This window comes from Rhinolophus hipposideros, assembly GCF_964194185.1.
Source record: "Rhinolophus hipposideros genome assembly, chromosome: 10".
NCBI lineage: Eukaryota > Metazoa > Chordata > Mammalia > Chiroptera > Rhinolophidae > Rhinolophus > Rhinolophus hipposideros.
The window spans coordinates 12,096,511-12,112,002 of NC_138056.1; the positions used below are offsets into that span (position 1 = coordinate 12,096,511).

General features: G+C 35.2%; 1 protein-coding gene across 1 annotated transcript; it reads right to left on the minus strand.

Annotated features, from left to right (window-relative positions):
• Nucleotides 1-4,100: 4,100 nt before the first annotated feature.
• On the minus strand, nt 4,101-5,023 carry LOC308504340 (olfactory receptor 4A15-like; the record flags this gene model as incomplete). Its single annotated transcript, XM_081064685.1, has 1 exon — nt 4,101-5,023. The coding sequence occupies exon 1, from the start codon at nt 5,016-5,018 to the stop codon at nt 4,101-4,103; it is 918 nt and encodes a 305-aa protein (XP_080920811.1). The 5' UTR covers nt 5,019-5,023.
• Nucleotides 5,024-15,492: the final 10,469 nt, after the last annotated feature.

A 15,492-nucleotide genomic window follows, 5' to 3' on the forward strand; every position in this document is an offset into this window, starting at 1 on the left:
TAGAATATGTGCTACCTCAAAATAATTTTAGAATAATATAGAAAACTATTTAAAGATTTATAAAATGATACATCTATATTTACAGAGTGGCAGGTAAAAACATTCTAAAAGAGGTCCATGCAATTGGTCTGCATAATTTTTTGATTGCTTGTTTACTTTTTTCTTAGTGATTTGTGACAGCAAAATGCTGATATTTTATAATAGAAGTATAATATTTCTATAGGGACGTCAATAAAAATCATATACTTAAATGAACCGCAGAATAACGCAGTAGTTAAAATTTAAAAAGAGGAGCAGATGGCAGTTATACCTTCATGGTTTTGCTCTCGACTCGCTATATCATATTATGCAAGTCAATTTGTTCGTAGTGGTTTGAATCAGATGACAAATTTCTGTTCCATTTTTCTCCAATTTATGCCTTTTTCCAAACCCATTAAGAATCTTGACACTGCATAATTCATAGAAAAAGTTTATGGGAAGTATGTGGAAAAAGGTTCATGTGATGATAAACAGTGGCGACCAAGTTCTATTACTTATTGTACCAGTGTGTGACTCATGGTACCAATCATTTTATTTCTTTGAATTCAGGTAATCACATATGTGAAATTAGGAAACTTTCCAGGACTTTGTCACAAAAGGCTCATGAAATTCAAACAAATCAATAAATGGTCATTGATTTATTAACCACAGAAGCATTCATTGCTGATTTTCTCTTAAGGTCAGTGTTACCAAATCAGTAATCTAAAGTTGTCAATAAAAGTCCACTAAACATGACTCCCATATAGAAAATGCAATTTATTTCATTTTATTTATTTATTTATTTATTTTTTATGTAGCTCACAGTGACACATGCGGGGAAACAACCAGCAACTTTGGTGTTATCAGCACCATGCTCTAACCAACTGAGCAAAACCGGTCAGCCCAGAAAATGCAATTTTAAAATCATAAAATTATTTTAAATAGGAAGGAAACTTTGAGATATACTAGTCAAAGCCCCTAGTTCTAAGGAGAGGTATTTTAATTAAAAGTATATAGAAAATGTATAGAATAATAAGAGTAGTTTGAATTTCTTTACTATTTATTAATTATATTATACCAACAGGACTTGATGTATTAAAATGTAGACAATTCAGTACGGATTGACCATAGCTTCTACTAACTTAGCTGGAGTCTCAGTGCTGATGAAAAATAACGCAAAACTGGTAACCACATGGTCCAATTCTCTTTACTATAAATTTTGACCCCAAGTTCTATCAGTAATACTCATCACACTTTCTTATACTTTCTTAAAATTTGTGATATATCTCTGCCCTAATCTTGTAGCTATATTTTCTCATCAATTGATTTTTAAATTCTCTCATCATTCCCTTTTACAGATAGATTGTGTCACCTTCCAAATAAAACATTCCATTGCAATAGAGCTTTAAAACAAATGAAATTTATCTCTATGGTGCAATTTTAAGATTTAGTATTAGCTTCTAGAGAAGCCATTGAAAAGTCAGGTTTCATACCACCAATTATACCACGTAACTATTTCCTTACTTATAAATAAATAGACTATTTGTCAAATAATATTTAAAATATTGGTTTTAAAATTTACTCTTAAAGTAATTGCTTGTTCATTTGAATGGACATAAACAAACCATTATTTAATCATGTAAATGGAAATATCACCCACCTGAGTTGTTTCCCTTCCTCCTCCTCCAAAATGAAACCAGAGAATTTTGATTCATACATTAAATTAGGCGCCTGAAGAAACTAAGGTTGTTAGAATACTCAGGCAAAGCCAATCATTCTGTCTTCATTTGATACAAAATTAATTTTCCTGAGAATTAAATGTAGTCAGATTTTCTAACCAAACAATTTTGCTAAACATGTGGTTGAACCTCCAATTTTCTCCATTCTTGAGACCACAGATAATGCTTTATTTCCCTTCTTGTCAATCTCCTCTTTTTCATTTCAGCTTCCCCATACACTTGTGGTTTACCATGTACGAACTACCACCTACGTTTCTAGCTTCTCAATTTTAGTGTGAGAAGATCTCTACTTGTTATTCTTGACTCAGTCCTCAATTTTAAATGTGAACTCCTAACTTTATATCCTTCAACACGTTTTTCTCTCCTAAGTAAATCACAGTTATGATTTTTTTCAAATTTAAAAATGTATGAAGATATTTAAAAATAAAATGCTATGCAAATGAGTATGGTATTTAGTTAAGAGTAATAATACTTTAGAGAGGTAAAAATTAGTTGAGGCTTTTCTGATAAATGTATGTAAAACACCTAACTGGAATTTAGCAAACCAGAAGGTGAAAGCAGAGTTTTCTGAGTCTAGGCAGAGTCAAAGCAACAGAATAAATTTATGTTAAAAATCCCACTTTTTCAGTTACCTAGTTATTTCATGGAAAACCAGATAACCTCTAAAGTTATTGCCCTTGAACCATTTCAGCCATTCTAATTTTGATATGCAAAATACAGGTAACAAATTAAGCCAAACTCTCTAAGTCTATAAAATAATGGGTACTGAGTTGGAAAATAGAAAATATACCTCAATGAACAGTGGAGTCAGCTAAGATTTCCAAGCAGAATACTGAAAATGACAGCTGTGTCGTTTAGTGTACGATATGTGAAAGTATGGATAAGGAGAGATGAGTTAAAAGAGTAAATGTTAAGTTTTCAAGCAGAATTACAAACATTTAAAGGAGCCAAGCAAGAATTGCTGATTTCAAATATAAAACTGGTCCTCATGCCCAGACTCTCCCAAGAGCAAAAATCTCTCAAAGTAAAATATGGAATATAATGAATACCATCTTACAGTTTTAGATAAGGTCCTTTGTTAAGACTTCGCAAAGTTTTGATGTGTGTTTCATAAACTCTGTTAACTAGACAAAAATATTCTAAAAAGCCGCTGCACACGGACTTTCAGCCCAAACCTGAGAAGGGCAAGTATCATGATATTTGTGGATGTGGCCCTTGTATAATGGAGTAAACTGAAAACAAACAAACAAGGCTAGAAAATTTTTAAGAGAATTACACTAAAGGAAGCACCAGAAGCGATGTTTGATATGGTGCCTTTCTGTTGTGCTCAAACACTATGATGAATGATGCTGCCGAGTGCCATCCAATGGAAAGGCAGGGATCTTCAATATGGGAAGTGGCTCATCAAACCTTAGTAACAGTTTATGACAAGTTTACACTTATCCAGGTGCAGTCAGTCGGGTGGAAGCTACGGTTGAGAAAAGGTATGTTTTAAAGGGTGTCATAAATCATGGATCACAATCAATACATTAACATGAAATGGGAAAATGATTTCATCCTCCATCATGACAATGCTCCATGTCACACATTGCTTCTGGTGCCGCAATTTCTGTTAAATAAAAGCATTATGGTTTGTCCTCATCCACGTTATTCACTAGATCTGGCATCGTGCAACTTGTGACTCTTCCCCAAAGTCAAAATGATCGTAAAAGGTAAACTTTTTGAATTGATTCAGGACATTGAGACAGCCATGACAGTGCAACTAAAGACACTTATGAAAGGGGACCACACCTCATCTGAACCCTGCAAATGTATTTTTCACCTAAGAAATTTTGGATTTCAACAAGAGAAACATTCTCCTGAATAAAAAAATTGATGGGGAAGTGAACACACAAAATCCTCATCTTACAACTGAAGCCCAATATAACACCCCTAATCACGTTCTGTATATGATGACAGGTACTGTAAACTGTAGCCAGTTTCTTTCTATTTCCTCACTATTTGTCAGCCTAGAGCCTCTTCTTTTTCTTTCCAATTATACTGAGTTCTAGACTGATATGACTGAAGTCCCCCCACAGGGTGCCTCTGGGGCCCTCTACAGTAACTGTGGTCCCTTCTGAGTGATGTCCACATTTTCTAGAATGTCTACAGTCTGGTTGCTGAGAATGCTCTTCATCCTCACAAAGGATGTGAGGATGCAGCAAAGAGCACATAATAAATGCTTTTCATCATGCCCAGGTTTTAAAAACTGAGGAGAAAATAGCTACAGTTCAATAATCACACAAAGCTTTCCTGGAAGGAAAAATGCTTCCTTGAAAATAAGTGATACATTTCTCTGCTACTTCATTTTCTTTTTCTGCTCCAGAGCTTTTTCATGGCACTTTTCATCTCTCCATTTCTCAGAGTATAGATTAAGGGGTTCAACATAGGGGTGATAATGGTGTAAAATACAGTCAAGGATTTATCAATCGGTAAGGTAGAAGGAGGTCTCACATACATAAAAATACAAGGGACAAAGAAGAGGACCACCACAGTAATGTGGGAGCCACAGGTGGATAAGGCTTTGCGCTTCCCCTCCTGACTAAGATTCTTCAGGGAGTGCAGAATGACCCCATAGGAGATGAGTAACAGCACGAAGATGATCACACAGATCCCGCCATTATTGGCAACCACAGTGAGGCCAATAAAGTAGGTGTCGCTGCAGGCAAGTCTTAATAAGGGGTACATGTCACAGATGAAGTGGTCAATGACATTGGGGCCACAGAAGGGAAGGTTGAGAGCAAAGAGAAGCTGAACTACAGCATGCAAAAACCCTCCCACCCAGGCCAGCAGCAGCAGCAGAATGCACACTCGTTGATTCATGATCATCAAATAATGCAGGGGTTTGCAGATGGCCACGTAGCGGTCATAGGCCATGACCACCAGGAGTAGAATCTCAGCACCACCAAATAAGTGCCCTATAAAAAGCTGGCTCATGCAAGCTTGGAAAGAAATGGTTTTCTTCTCATGGACTAAGTCTATAATCATATTTGGGGTAACTGTAGTGGAATAAACAGCATCCATAAATGATAAGTAGCCAAGAAAGAAGTACATAGGGGCATCCAGGGTTGGACTGACCACGACAGTCACAACAATGAGTAGGTTGCCCACCATTGTCACAATATAGATGAACAAGAACACAACAAACAATACTTTCTGACCTTGAAGGCTCTGAGTGAGCCCCAAGAGGACAAACTCAGTCACATTGGTCCTTTGTTCCATAATTCTTCTGTATGTCGTATTTCAGGGCTCAGGACACAATTACCTGTAAATATTTGTATGACTAGTGACTTCCTGAAATCTGAGGATAATATATTTATTCATTTAACAAATAGGCATTATGATTTGTTATGTTGCAGTGCTTTCAGAGATTATAAGAATACAGGGCTGATTAAAATATGGTCCCTAACCTAAACCATCTTACAGACTAGTAAAGAGGCAAGTAATTAGAGACATATGTGAGAAAGGACACATTATGAAATGAATGGGTTGCCACACGTAGCTTTCCATCTGGAAGCTCAAAAAAATGACAATATGGTTACTACCTTATGCAAAAATAAAAATTGATTCAAGTTTTAATAAATAATTAAGAAAGATTTACTTTATGTTTACTTTCTAGTTAATAAAGGAGATGTCTTTCTATATTCTAGGGGTGGGAGAATCTTTTTAACTAATCACTGAAATTCCAAATAGACAATATCAAATTCTGTTAAGGATTTAGGAATACATACCATAAAGTTGATAGGCAAAAGTAGTTTGGGAAAAAGATTTTCATTTTAGAGGACATACACATAGTTAATATCTAAAATAGACAAAGAGATGTAGGTAATTAATGAAAGACAAACACACCAATAGCAAAGTGGGTAAATCACATAAACAGGCAATTAAAGGAAGAATATTTTGAAATGGCCAATAACAAATATTTAAAATATTATGATAAAATGTGAAAACTCACCTGTATATTGAAATTGAAGAAACAGTTTGCGAACTGTAATTTTAACTTGGATTTTTGAAAGGCACTCAATCGAGTTCTACATTATCTGCTAATTTTTAAGATTAAACAATGCTTAGAACACATATTAACTGAACCTATCATGAGCTCTAGAAATATCTGCCCATTAATATATCCAAATAATTACATTTAAAATTAGTTTCCAAGAATAGTGACGTTAGAAAAATAAATTTATCTGGATCTTTATAATATGAAAATATCCAAAACAATATTACAGAATGGAATTAATCCCTGAATATTTCAGGGAAATGGTTGTTTATGAGAATCACATTAGAGAAGTTTTAGAAGACTGTGGATTTCCACACCATCAATGCCCTCTTGCAAAATGTCAAGTCTAGCTCGGAATCTTATGGATAAATGCATTCCTTGGGTTTCCTGCATAACGAGAGAGCTGTTCTCTGTGGACACAGAGAGCAAGATAACACATGTCCCATCACTGGCCCTGAACTGTTTCCATGGGACCAACTCTTCCCATGCTTCTGGGAAATCTGATTCATCTGAGTCTTTCTGAGAAAATCCTGCCTTCAAATTGTTGGGATTTTCAGAAGGAATATGAATGTCCTGTTACCTAAAGATCTCCGAATCTTAATTGTGAACAGAGACCCATAATATTCATTGCTGGTAGAATTTGTCCTAATAACAAACATTGTTAACTAAACATCTTCATAGAAAAGAAAACTGTGACTTGGGCATGACTTATTTTACAGTTTGTTTTATAGCAAGAAAAGATAAAATAGTGAAACAGCCTTTACAACATCATTGATGTCTAGTTAGTTACATTGGTCTGTCTTCATACAGCATTGTTGCACTTGGGTTACCTAAAGGATGGAGAACAGTTTCATATACATACTCTATGTGGTGAGTTGATCATTTCAATTCCTGAAAAACCCAGTCATGTGAATACACCTATAGCCAAACACTCTCTGAGATAAGGACAAAGGCCTGTAAACACTTTATCTACACTGGAACTGCAACAAGGAGTGTTGAGTCATTCAGTTGGTGCATCTCCAAGGGTGATTCTTCTCTAATTAAATTCATTAAAACCTTGATCACAATTGTGAGTACTGTGCACTCTGCATCTCCAGAGATGCCACCACAATAATCACCGTGTAGAACAGCATTTACAGAACCAAGTCCTTGGGGGAAAATAATAAAAGAATAAGTGGAGATCAAATGACCAAAAGGGAAAAGTCCAGTCTGGGCAGAAATGAAATATGTAAAAACCCTCTTTTTTAAATCATGACCTTCAAAATAGGCAGACCTGTTTAAATTTAAGCTATGTCTTTGCTGATGACACCTGAACTGACTACAGAAGATGATGAGTGCTAATTTCAGAACAAGTGATTCAAAACTCATTTCAAATGCAGATAAAGTGTGGCAGTTCATCACATAGTTTCAGGCAGGCAAGTGGATAGGATCTGTGTTGAAATGGGAGTGGGGAAGAAAAAACAGTGGGACTGTTCATTCCATTTGGCTCACAGGCTCATAGCACTGTCACCAAAATAGACAGTACACTACATGATAAAACAAGCTGCGACGCATTTCAAAAGACTTACATCATGTAGAATATGTGTCTTATAAAAATGTAATTCAACTTGAAGTTAGTACAAAAATGTAACATTTCCCAATTATTTGTAAATTAAGCACCACAAGTCAGAGTTACTCTCCTTCTCCAGCTCTAGCCTCTCCAGTGTTCTACCTGCAGAATTCCAGCTGCCTTGGTCTCCTGGGACTCTCAGTTTCACCTCTTCACTCAGGGCATCTACCAGGATCTTCCTGGGTATCCCTGTCTGTACCACAGCAGGGAAACATTTTAAAGGCAACAAGTTGGGACAATCCCTGGGCTCAGCTTGTTTGCTTCCCATCTCTCAGTGATCACTGTGAGTTGTTTCTGAGGGCTAGTATCTTCAAAATCATTATTTCATGTATTTTTCTCTGCTTTGTTGGCTTGTGTTAGGCATCAGGGTGAATCTGGTCCTTTTTTCCTCATCCTGGCCCAAATTAACCTTCAAAGTATAATGATAATTAAATATTTTTTAAATTCACCTATATTTTATGAAAATAGATCAAGGAAAATATGATCATATTTATATGTCCTTAAGCATAGTAATTATTTCTCACATTCTGAAAAAGTGTATTAATATATTGTGATAATAGATTTTCCTTAATATAAAAGTATAAATTTTTGAACCCCAAATCAGTATCATGCCTAATGGTGAAATACTAAAAACTGTCTTTTTATTTATGATTATTTTTAAAGCAGAGTATTCCTCTTCTTTATGTGAGCCTTTATGCTTATGTCACAATATAAATACATGAGATACAATTAAAATAATAAGGTTTAAAGATGCCTCTGATCCTCTTTAGCACTGCTAGTGAAGAGAACTTCTAAATTCAAGCCAAAAAACAGAATTATACAATACAAATTCTCATAACTCCCACCAAAATGTGAATGCTTTAATGGAATTGACAACAGAAAAAGGATACAGAAAAACAAATGAGATGAAAATTTTTTTTAAATCAATAAAATAGATAAATTTTTAGCCAGACTGATCTAGAATGAAAAGGAGAGAACACACAAATTACAAATATCAGGAATGAAAGAAAGGACATAAAACAAACCTACAGACATTAAAAGGATAATAAAGAAACACAATAGATGACTCGGGTTTCATAAATGTGACAATTTAAAGGGACTAATTCTCTGTACCACACAAATTGCAAAAAGCTCACTCAAAAAAAAAAAGATAATACGAGTATCTCTTTTGCTATAAAATAATGTAAATTCATAATAAAAATCCTTCCAACAAAGTAGAATCCAAAGGTAAATCACACCACTAATGAATTCTACTAAACACTTAAGGAAGAAATACTATCAATTCAATAGAAATTTTTCCAGAATATAGAACGGTATGAAACACCCCAAATTAATTTATGTGGCGAGTGTTACCTTGACACCAAAATCAAAAAGTTTAAAAGAAATATGCAGATTCATATATGAACGCATGGTTAAAAACACTCAACAAAATTTTAGCAGATCAAAAGGTATGCACGATACCAAGTGGGATTTCTCCTGAGAATGCAAGTCGGATTTTAGATCACTGTATGAAATTTTAATATCAATGTATGTAATTCACCATATCAACAAAGTAAAATTATATGATGATCTCAATATGCAAAAATTACTGAGCCAATATTCAACTTTTAGTTTTGATAAAAACCCGACAGATTAGAAATAGAAGATAACTTCCCATATTATACCAGACATTTCCAAAAGCCTACAGTGAGCGTCACACTTAATCACAACAACCTACATGCTTTCACCCCAACATTATGAATAAGGAAAGACGGCCTCTCTCACCACACATGTTAACCACCAGATGTAGGTCCTCCCTGGAGCAATAAGGCAAGAAAAAGAAATACAATTCATTATATTTGAAAGGATGGAATTAAAATTATCCTATCCCCAGACAATATAGTTGTATGCCTAAGAAATTTGAAAGTATCTATAAAACCAACAGCTATAAGTGAGTTCAGTAAGGTCACAGGATACACAGTCAAAAATTAATTATATATCGGTATACAATTAATAACATATATACATACATATATGTATATTATAATATATGACATATATTATAATATAAAATTAATAATTATATATGTGACTGTGTGTGTATATATATATATATATATATATACACATACATACATATTCCTACAAGTAGAAAGAAATGCAGAAATAAAGGCTCATGAAGATTCTGACGCCACGAAAATTATTGATACCAGAGTTAGTCATAGATTCATTTATTTTTACTGAATACCTTCTATGCTAGTAATTGTGGTTAGTGCTGAAGTAGAAACACAAATGAATAGACAGTCCTTAACCTTCGGGCACTAGCATAGTACAGCATATGATTTGGTAGCACTTCTCGAGTGGCTCTTCTACATTACTTTTTTTTTAATTTATTGGGGTGACAATTGTTAGTGAAATTACATAGATTTCAGGTGTACAATTCTGTATTACATCATCTATAAATCCCATTGTGTGTTCACCACCCAGAGTCAGTTCTCCTTCCATCACCATATATTTGATCCCCCTTACCCTCATCTCCCACCGCCCACCCCCCTTACCTTCTAGTAACCACTAAACTATTGTCTCAGTGTGTCTATGAGTTTTTGTTTCTCATTTGTTTATCTTGTTCTTTTATTGTTTATGGTTTATATACCACATATCAGTGAAATCATAGGGTTCTCTGCTTTTTCTGTCTGACCTATTTCGTTTAGCATTATATCCTCAAGATCCATCCATGTTGTAACAAATGTTCCTATATCATCTTTTCTTACCATCGAATAATAGTATTCCATTGTGTATATATACCACAACTTCCTTATCCATTCATCTATCGAAGGACATTTTGGTTGTTTCATATCTTGGCCACCATAAACAAAGTTGCAATGAACATTGGAGCATACGTGTCTTTATGTGTAAATGTTTTCAAATTTTTTCGGTAAATACCCAGGAGAGGGATTGCTGGGACATATGGTAATGCTATTTGTAATTTTTTGAGGAACCTCCACACTGCCTTCCATAATGGCTGCACCAGTCTGCATTCCACCAACAGCGTATGAGGGTTTCTTTTTCTCCACAGCCTCTCCAACACTTGTTACTATTTGTCTTGTTGATGATAGCCATTCTGACTGGGGTGAGGTGATATCTCATTGTGGTTTTTATTTGCATTTCTTGATGATTAGTGATGTTGAGCATTTTTTCATATGTCTATGTGCCATTTGTAAGTCATCTTTGGAGAAATGTCTCTTCAGGTCCTCTGCCCATTTTTCAATTTGGTTGTTTGTGTTTTCGTTGTTGAGCTTCATGAGTTCTTTGTATATTTTGGATATTAGCCCCTTATAGGAGGCACTGTTTGCAAAAATCTTCTCCCATTCAGTTGGCTGCCTCTTTATTTTGTCGATGGTTTCTTTTGCTGTGCAGAAGCTTTTAAGTTTCATATAATCCCACTTGTTTATTTTAGCATTCACTCCCATTGCCTTTGGGGTCAAATTCATAAAATGCTCTTTGAACCCAAGGTCCATAAGTTTAGTACCTATGTTTTCTTCTATGCAGTTTATTGTGTCAGGTCTTATGCTTAAGTCTTTGATCCATTTTGAATTAATTTTGGTACATGGTAACAGATAACAGTCCATTTCATTCTTTTGCACGTGGCTCTCCAATTCTGCCAGCACCATTTATTGAAGAGGCTGTCTTTCGTCCATTGTATGTTTTTAGCTTCTTTGTCAAAAATTATCTGTCCATATTTATGTGGTTTTATTTCTGGGTTCTCAATTCTATTCCATTGGTCTATGTGTCTGTTTTTCTGCCAATACCATGCTGTTTTGATTATTGTAGCCCTATAGTACAAGCTAAAGTCAGGCAGTGTGATACCTCCAGCATTGTTCTTTTTTCTTAAGATTGCTTTGGCTATTCGGGGTCTTTTGTTGTTCCAAACAAATCTGATGATTTTTTGTTCTGTTTCTTTTAAAAATGCCATTGGGATTTTGATGGGGATTGCATTAAATCTGTATATTGCTTTGGGTAATATGGCCATTTTAACTATGTTGATTCTTCTAATCCATGAGCATGGAATGGCTTGCCATTTCTTTATGTCTTCTTCAATTTCTTTCAAAAATGTCTTATAGTTTTCAGCATATAAATCCTTTACATCCTTGGTTAAGTTTATTCCTAGGTATTTTATTCTTTTTGCTGCAATTGCAAAAGGAATTGATTTTTGTATTTCTTTTTCTGAGATTTCATTGTCAGTATACAGGAATGCAATGGACTTTTGTACGTTGATTTTGTAGCCAGCAAATTTACTGTATTTGTTGATTGTTTCTAACAGCTTTTTGGTGGAGTCTTTAGGGTTTTCTATATATAGCATCATGTCATCTGCAAAGAGTGATAACTTAACTTCTTCATTCCCAATTTGGATGCCTTTTATTTCTTTCTCTTGCCTGATGGCTCTGGCAAGGACTTCCAACACTATGTTGAAAAGCAGAGGTGATAGGGGACAGCCCTGTCGTGTTCCTGAACGTAGAGTAAAGGGCTTCAGTTTTTCACCATTAATTATGAGATTAGCTGAGGGCTTGTCATAGATGGTCTTTATTATGTTAAGGTAGTTTCCTTCTATACCTATTTTATTGAGTGTTTTAATCATAAATGGATGTTGTATCTTGTCTAATGCTTTTTCTGCATCAATTGATATAATCATATGATTTTTGTCCTTTATTTTGTTTATGTGATGTATCACATTGATGGATTTGCAGATTTTGAACCATCCTGTGCCCCAGGGATGAACCCCACTTGGTCATGATGAATAATCATTTTAATGCATTATTGTATTCGATTTGCTAAAATTTTGTTTAGGATTTTTGCATCAGTAGTCATCAGAGATACAGGTCTGTAGTTTTCTTTTTTTGTGTTGTCCTTACCAGGTTTTGGTATCAGGGTAATGTTGGCCTCATAAAATGAGTTAGGGAGTACTGACTTTTCTTCAATTTCTTGGAAGATTTTGAGCAGGATTGGTAGTAGATCCTGTTTGAAGGTTTGGTAGAATTCACTACTAAAGCCATCTGATCCTGGACTTCTGCTTTCAGGAAGGTTTTGGATGACTGATTCAATTTTGTTACTGGTGATCGGTCTATTTAGATTTTCCAGTTCTTCATGGTTCAGCCTTGGAAGGCTATATGTTTCTAAGAACTTGTGCATTTCTTCTAGGTTATTGAATTTAGTGGCATATAGTACTTCATAGTATTCTTGGATAATCCTTTGTATTTCTGTGGTGTCCATGATAACTCCCCTTTTTCATTACTGATTTTGTTAATTAGTGTCTTCTCTCCCTTTATCTTAGTGACTCTAGGCAAGGGTTTGTCGATTTTATTAATTTATTCAAAGAAGCAGCTCTTTGTCACATTAATTTTTTCTATTGTCTTTTTGTTCTCTATTTCATTGAGCTCTGCTCTGATTTTTGTTATTTCCTTTCTTCTGCTGACCTTGGGTTTCACTTGTTCTTCTTTTTCTAGTTCTTTAAGGTGTAACATGAGGTTATTTATTGGGGATTTTTCTTGTTTCTTGAGATACGCCTGTAATGATATAAATTTCCCTCTTAAAACTGCCCTCGCCGCATCCCAAAAATTTTGGTAGGATGTATTTTCATTGTCATTTGTTTCTATGTATCTTTTGAGCTCTCCTCTAATTTCTTCTTTGACCCAGTCGTTCTTTAAAAGTATGTTGTTTAATCTCCATGTATTTGTGTTTTTTCCTGCTTTCTTTTCGCAGTTGATATCCAATTTCAAAGCCTTGTAATCAGAGAATATGCTTGGTATGATTTCAATCTTCTTAAATTTGCTGAGGCTGCTTTTATGTCCCAATATATGGTCTATCCTTGAGAATGTTCCATGTACACTCGAAAAGAATGTATAGTCTGATATTTTAGGATGAAGTACTCTATATATGTCAATGATGTCCATTTCATCTAATGTGGCATTTAGGGCTGCTATTTCGTTATTTATTTTCTGTTTGGATGATCTATGCACAGCTGTCAATGATGTATTTAAGTCCCCTAGTATAATTGTGTTTTGGTCAATTTCTCCCTTTAGTTCTGTTAGTAATTGCTTGGTATATTTCGGTGCTCCCTAATTGGGAGCATAAATATTGATGACTGTTATGTCTTCTTGTTGTATAGTCCTCTTTACCATTATGAAATGTCTGTCTTTGTCTCTTGTTATGTTTTTCATCCTGAAGTCTGTTTCATCTGATATCATCATGGCTACACCTGATTTTCTCTGGGTACCATTTGCTTGGAGTGTCAATTTCCACCCTTTGACTTTGAGTCTATGCTTGTCCTTGTAGCTGAGATGCCTCTCTTGGAGACAGAATATGGTTGGGTTTAGTATTCTGATCCAATCTGCTACTCTTTGCCTCTTTATTGGTGAGTTCAATCCATTTACATTTAGGGTGATTATTGATATGTAAGGATTTCCTGTCGTTCTATCTTTAATTTTCTGGTAAGGCTGTGTCTCCATTGTTCCTTTGCCTTTTTGTTGTTGTCTATTATTTTTGTGTTGTGGTATTCTATGATGTTTCCCTCTGTTTCTTCTTTTATTACAGCATATATTTCAATTCTGGATTATTTTTGAGTGGTTACCCTTAAGTTTATGTAAAAGCAAGTTTGATATTTAGAGTATTCGATTTTCTTCAGCACGCTTACTTTCTCCATTCCCATATTCCAGTTCAGGCCTTTGCGCTCCCCCTTTTTATGTTGCCACAAATTGTCCCTGTTGATGGTGGTGGAATAGCCTCCTTTAGTATTTCTTGTACTGCAGGTCATGTATTACAAAATTCCCTCAGCTTCTGGATGTCTGGAAAGGTCTTTATTCCTCCTTCATATCTAAAGGATATCTTTGCTGGATATATTATTCTTGGCTCATAATTTATCTCTTTCAATAGTTTGAATATTTGGTTCCACTCCCTCCTGGCTTGTAGAGTTTCTGCTGAAAAATCTGATGATGATCTAATGGGCTTTCCTTTGTAGGTTACCGTCTTTTTTTCCCTGGCTGCCTTGAGGATTCTTTCTTTTTCGTTGGTTTTTGACAGCTTCAATACAATGTGCCTTGGAGAAGGCCTGTTGGGATTGAGGTAATTTTTGTTCTATTTGCTTCTTGGATCGAGGATCCAGTTCTGTCCACAAGTTTGGGGAGTTCTCATCAACAATTTGTTTGAATATATTCTCTGTTCCCTTCTCTCTTTCTTCTCCTTCTGGTATGCCCATTATTTTTATATTGCTCTTTCTGATGGAGACAGAAAGTTCTTGTAGAGTTCTTTCATTTCTTTTAAGTCTCAAGTCTCTTTCTTCTTCCATCTGTGTAATTTCCAGGTTTCTAACTTCAATGTCACTGATTCTTTCCTCCATCTGGTCAACTCTACTACCTAAGCTGGTTATTTCATTCTTAATTTCTTCTATTGAGTTCTTAATCTCCAGAAATTCCATTTGGTTCTTTTTTAAAATTTCAATCTATTTCGTAAAATGCTCATATTGTTCTTTGATTGCGTTTCTGAGTTCATTAAATTGTCTTTCTGTGTTTTCTTGCATTTCTTTGAGTTTTTTCAGAACTACAATCTTGAATTCTCTGTCATTTAAGTCACATATTTCCATATCTTTAAGTTCCTTTTCTGGAGACTTTTCACTTTCTTTCTGAGCTGTCCTGTTGCCTTGGTTATTCATGGCAATTACTGATTTATTATTTCTCTTCCTAGACATCTACAGGAGTGGCTTTTGCAACAGGTTGATAGGAAGAGGTCTTTCTTTTGTTTTCCAGTACTTGTTGGTAGAATGTTTTATTTTCTCTCCGACTGCAGCCTTTTTTTTCCTCTCTCACACAGTAGTACTTTGTTTTCTCTGCACTATTCCAGCTTGTCACACAATGGGGGGATTCCCTGGGAAACGGGCTTCTCCTCTGTTAACAGTTCGCATGGGTCATAGGGAACCACGTCCCTGTGGGGATCGGTGAGCTTTTGAAATTCCAAAGCTCTTTTTGCACCAGATTCAGAGCCCGTGTGTTTTAGCAGGTCTGTTTACTCCTGCAGGAATCCGCCCAGATAGGTGGGGCCAGGGGCGGGGTGAGTTGTAA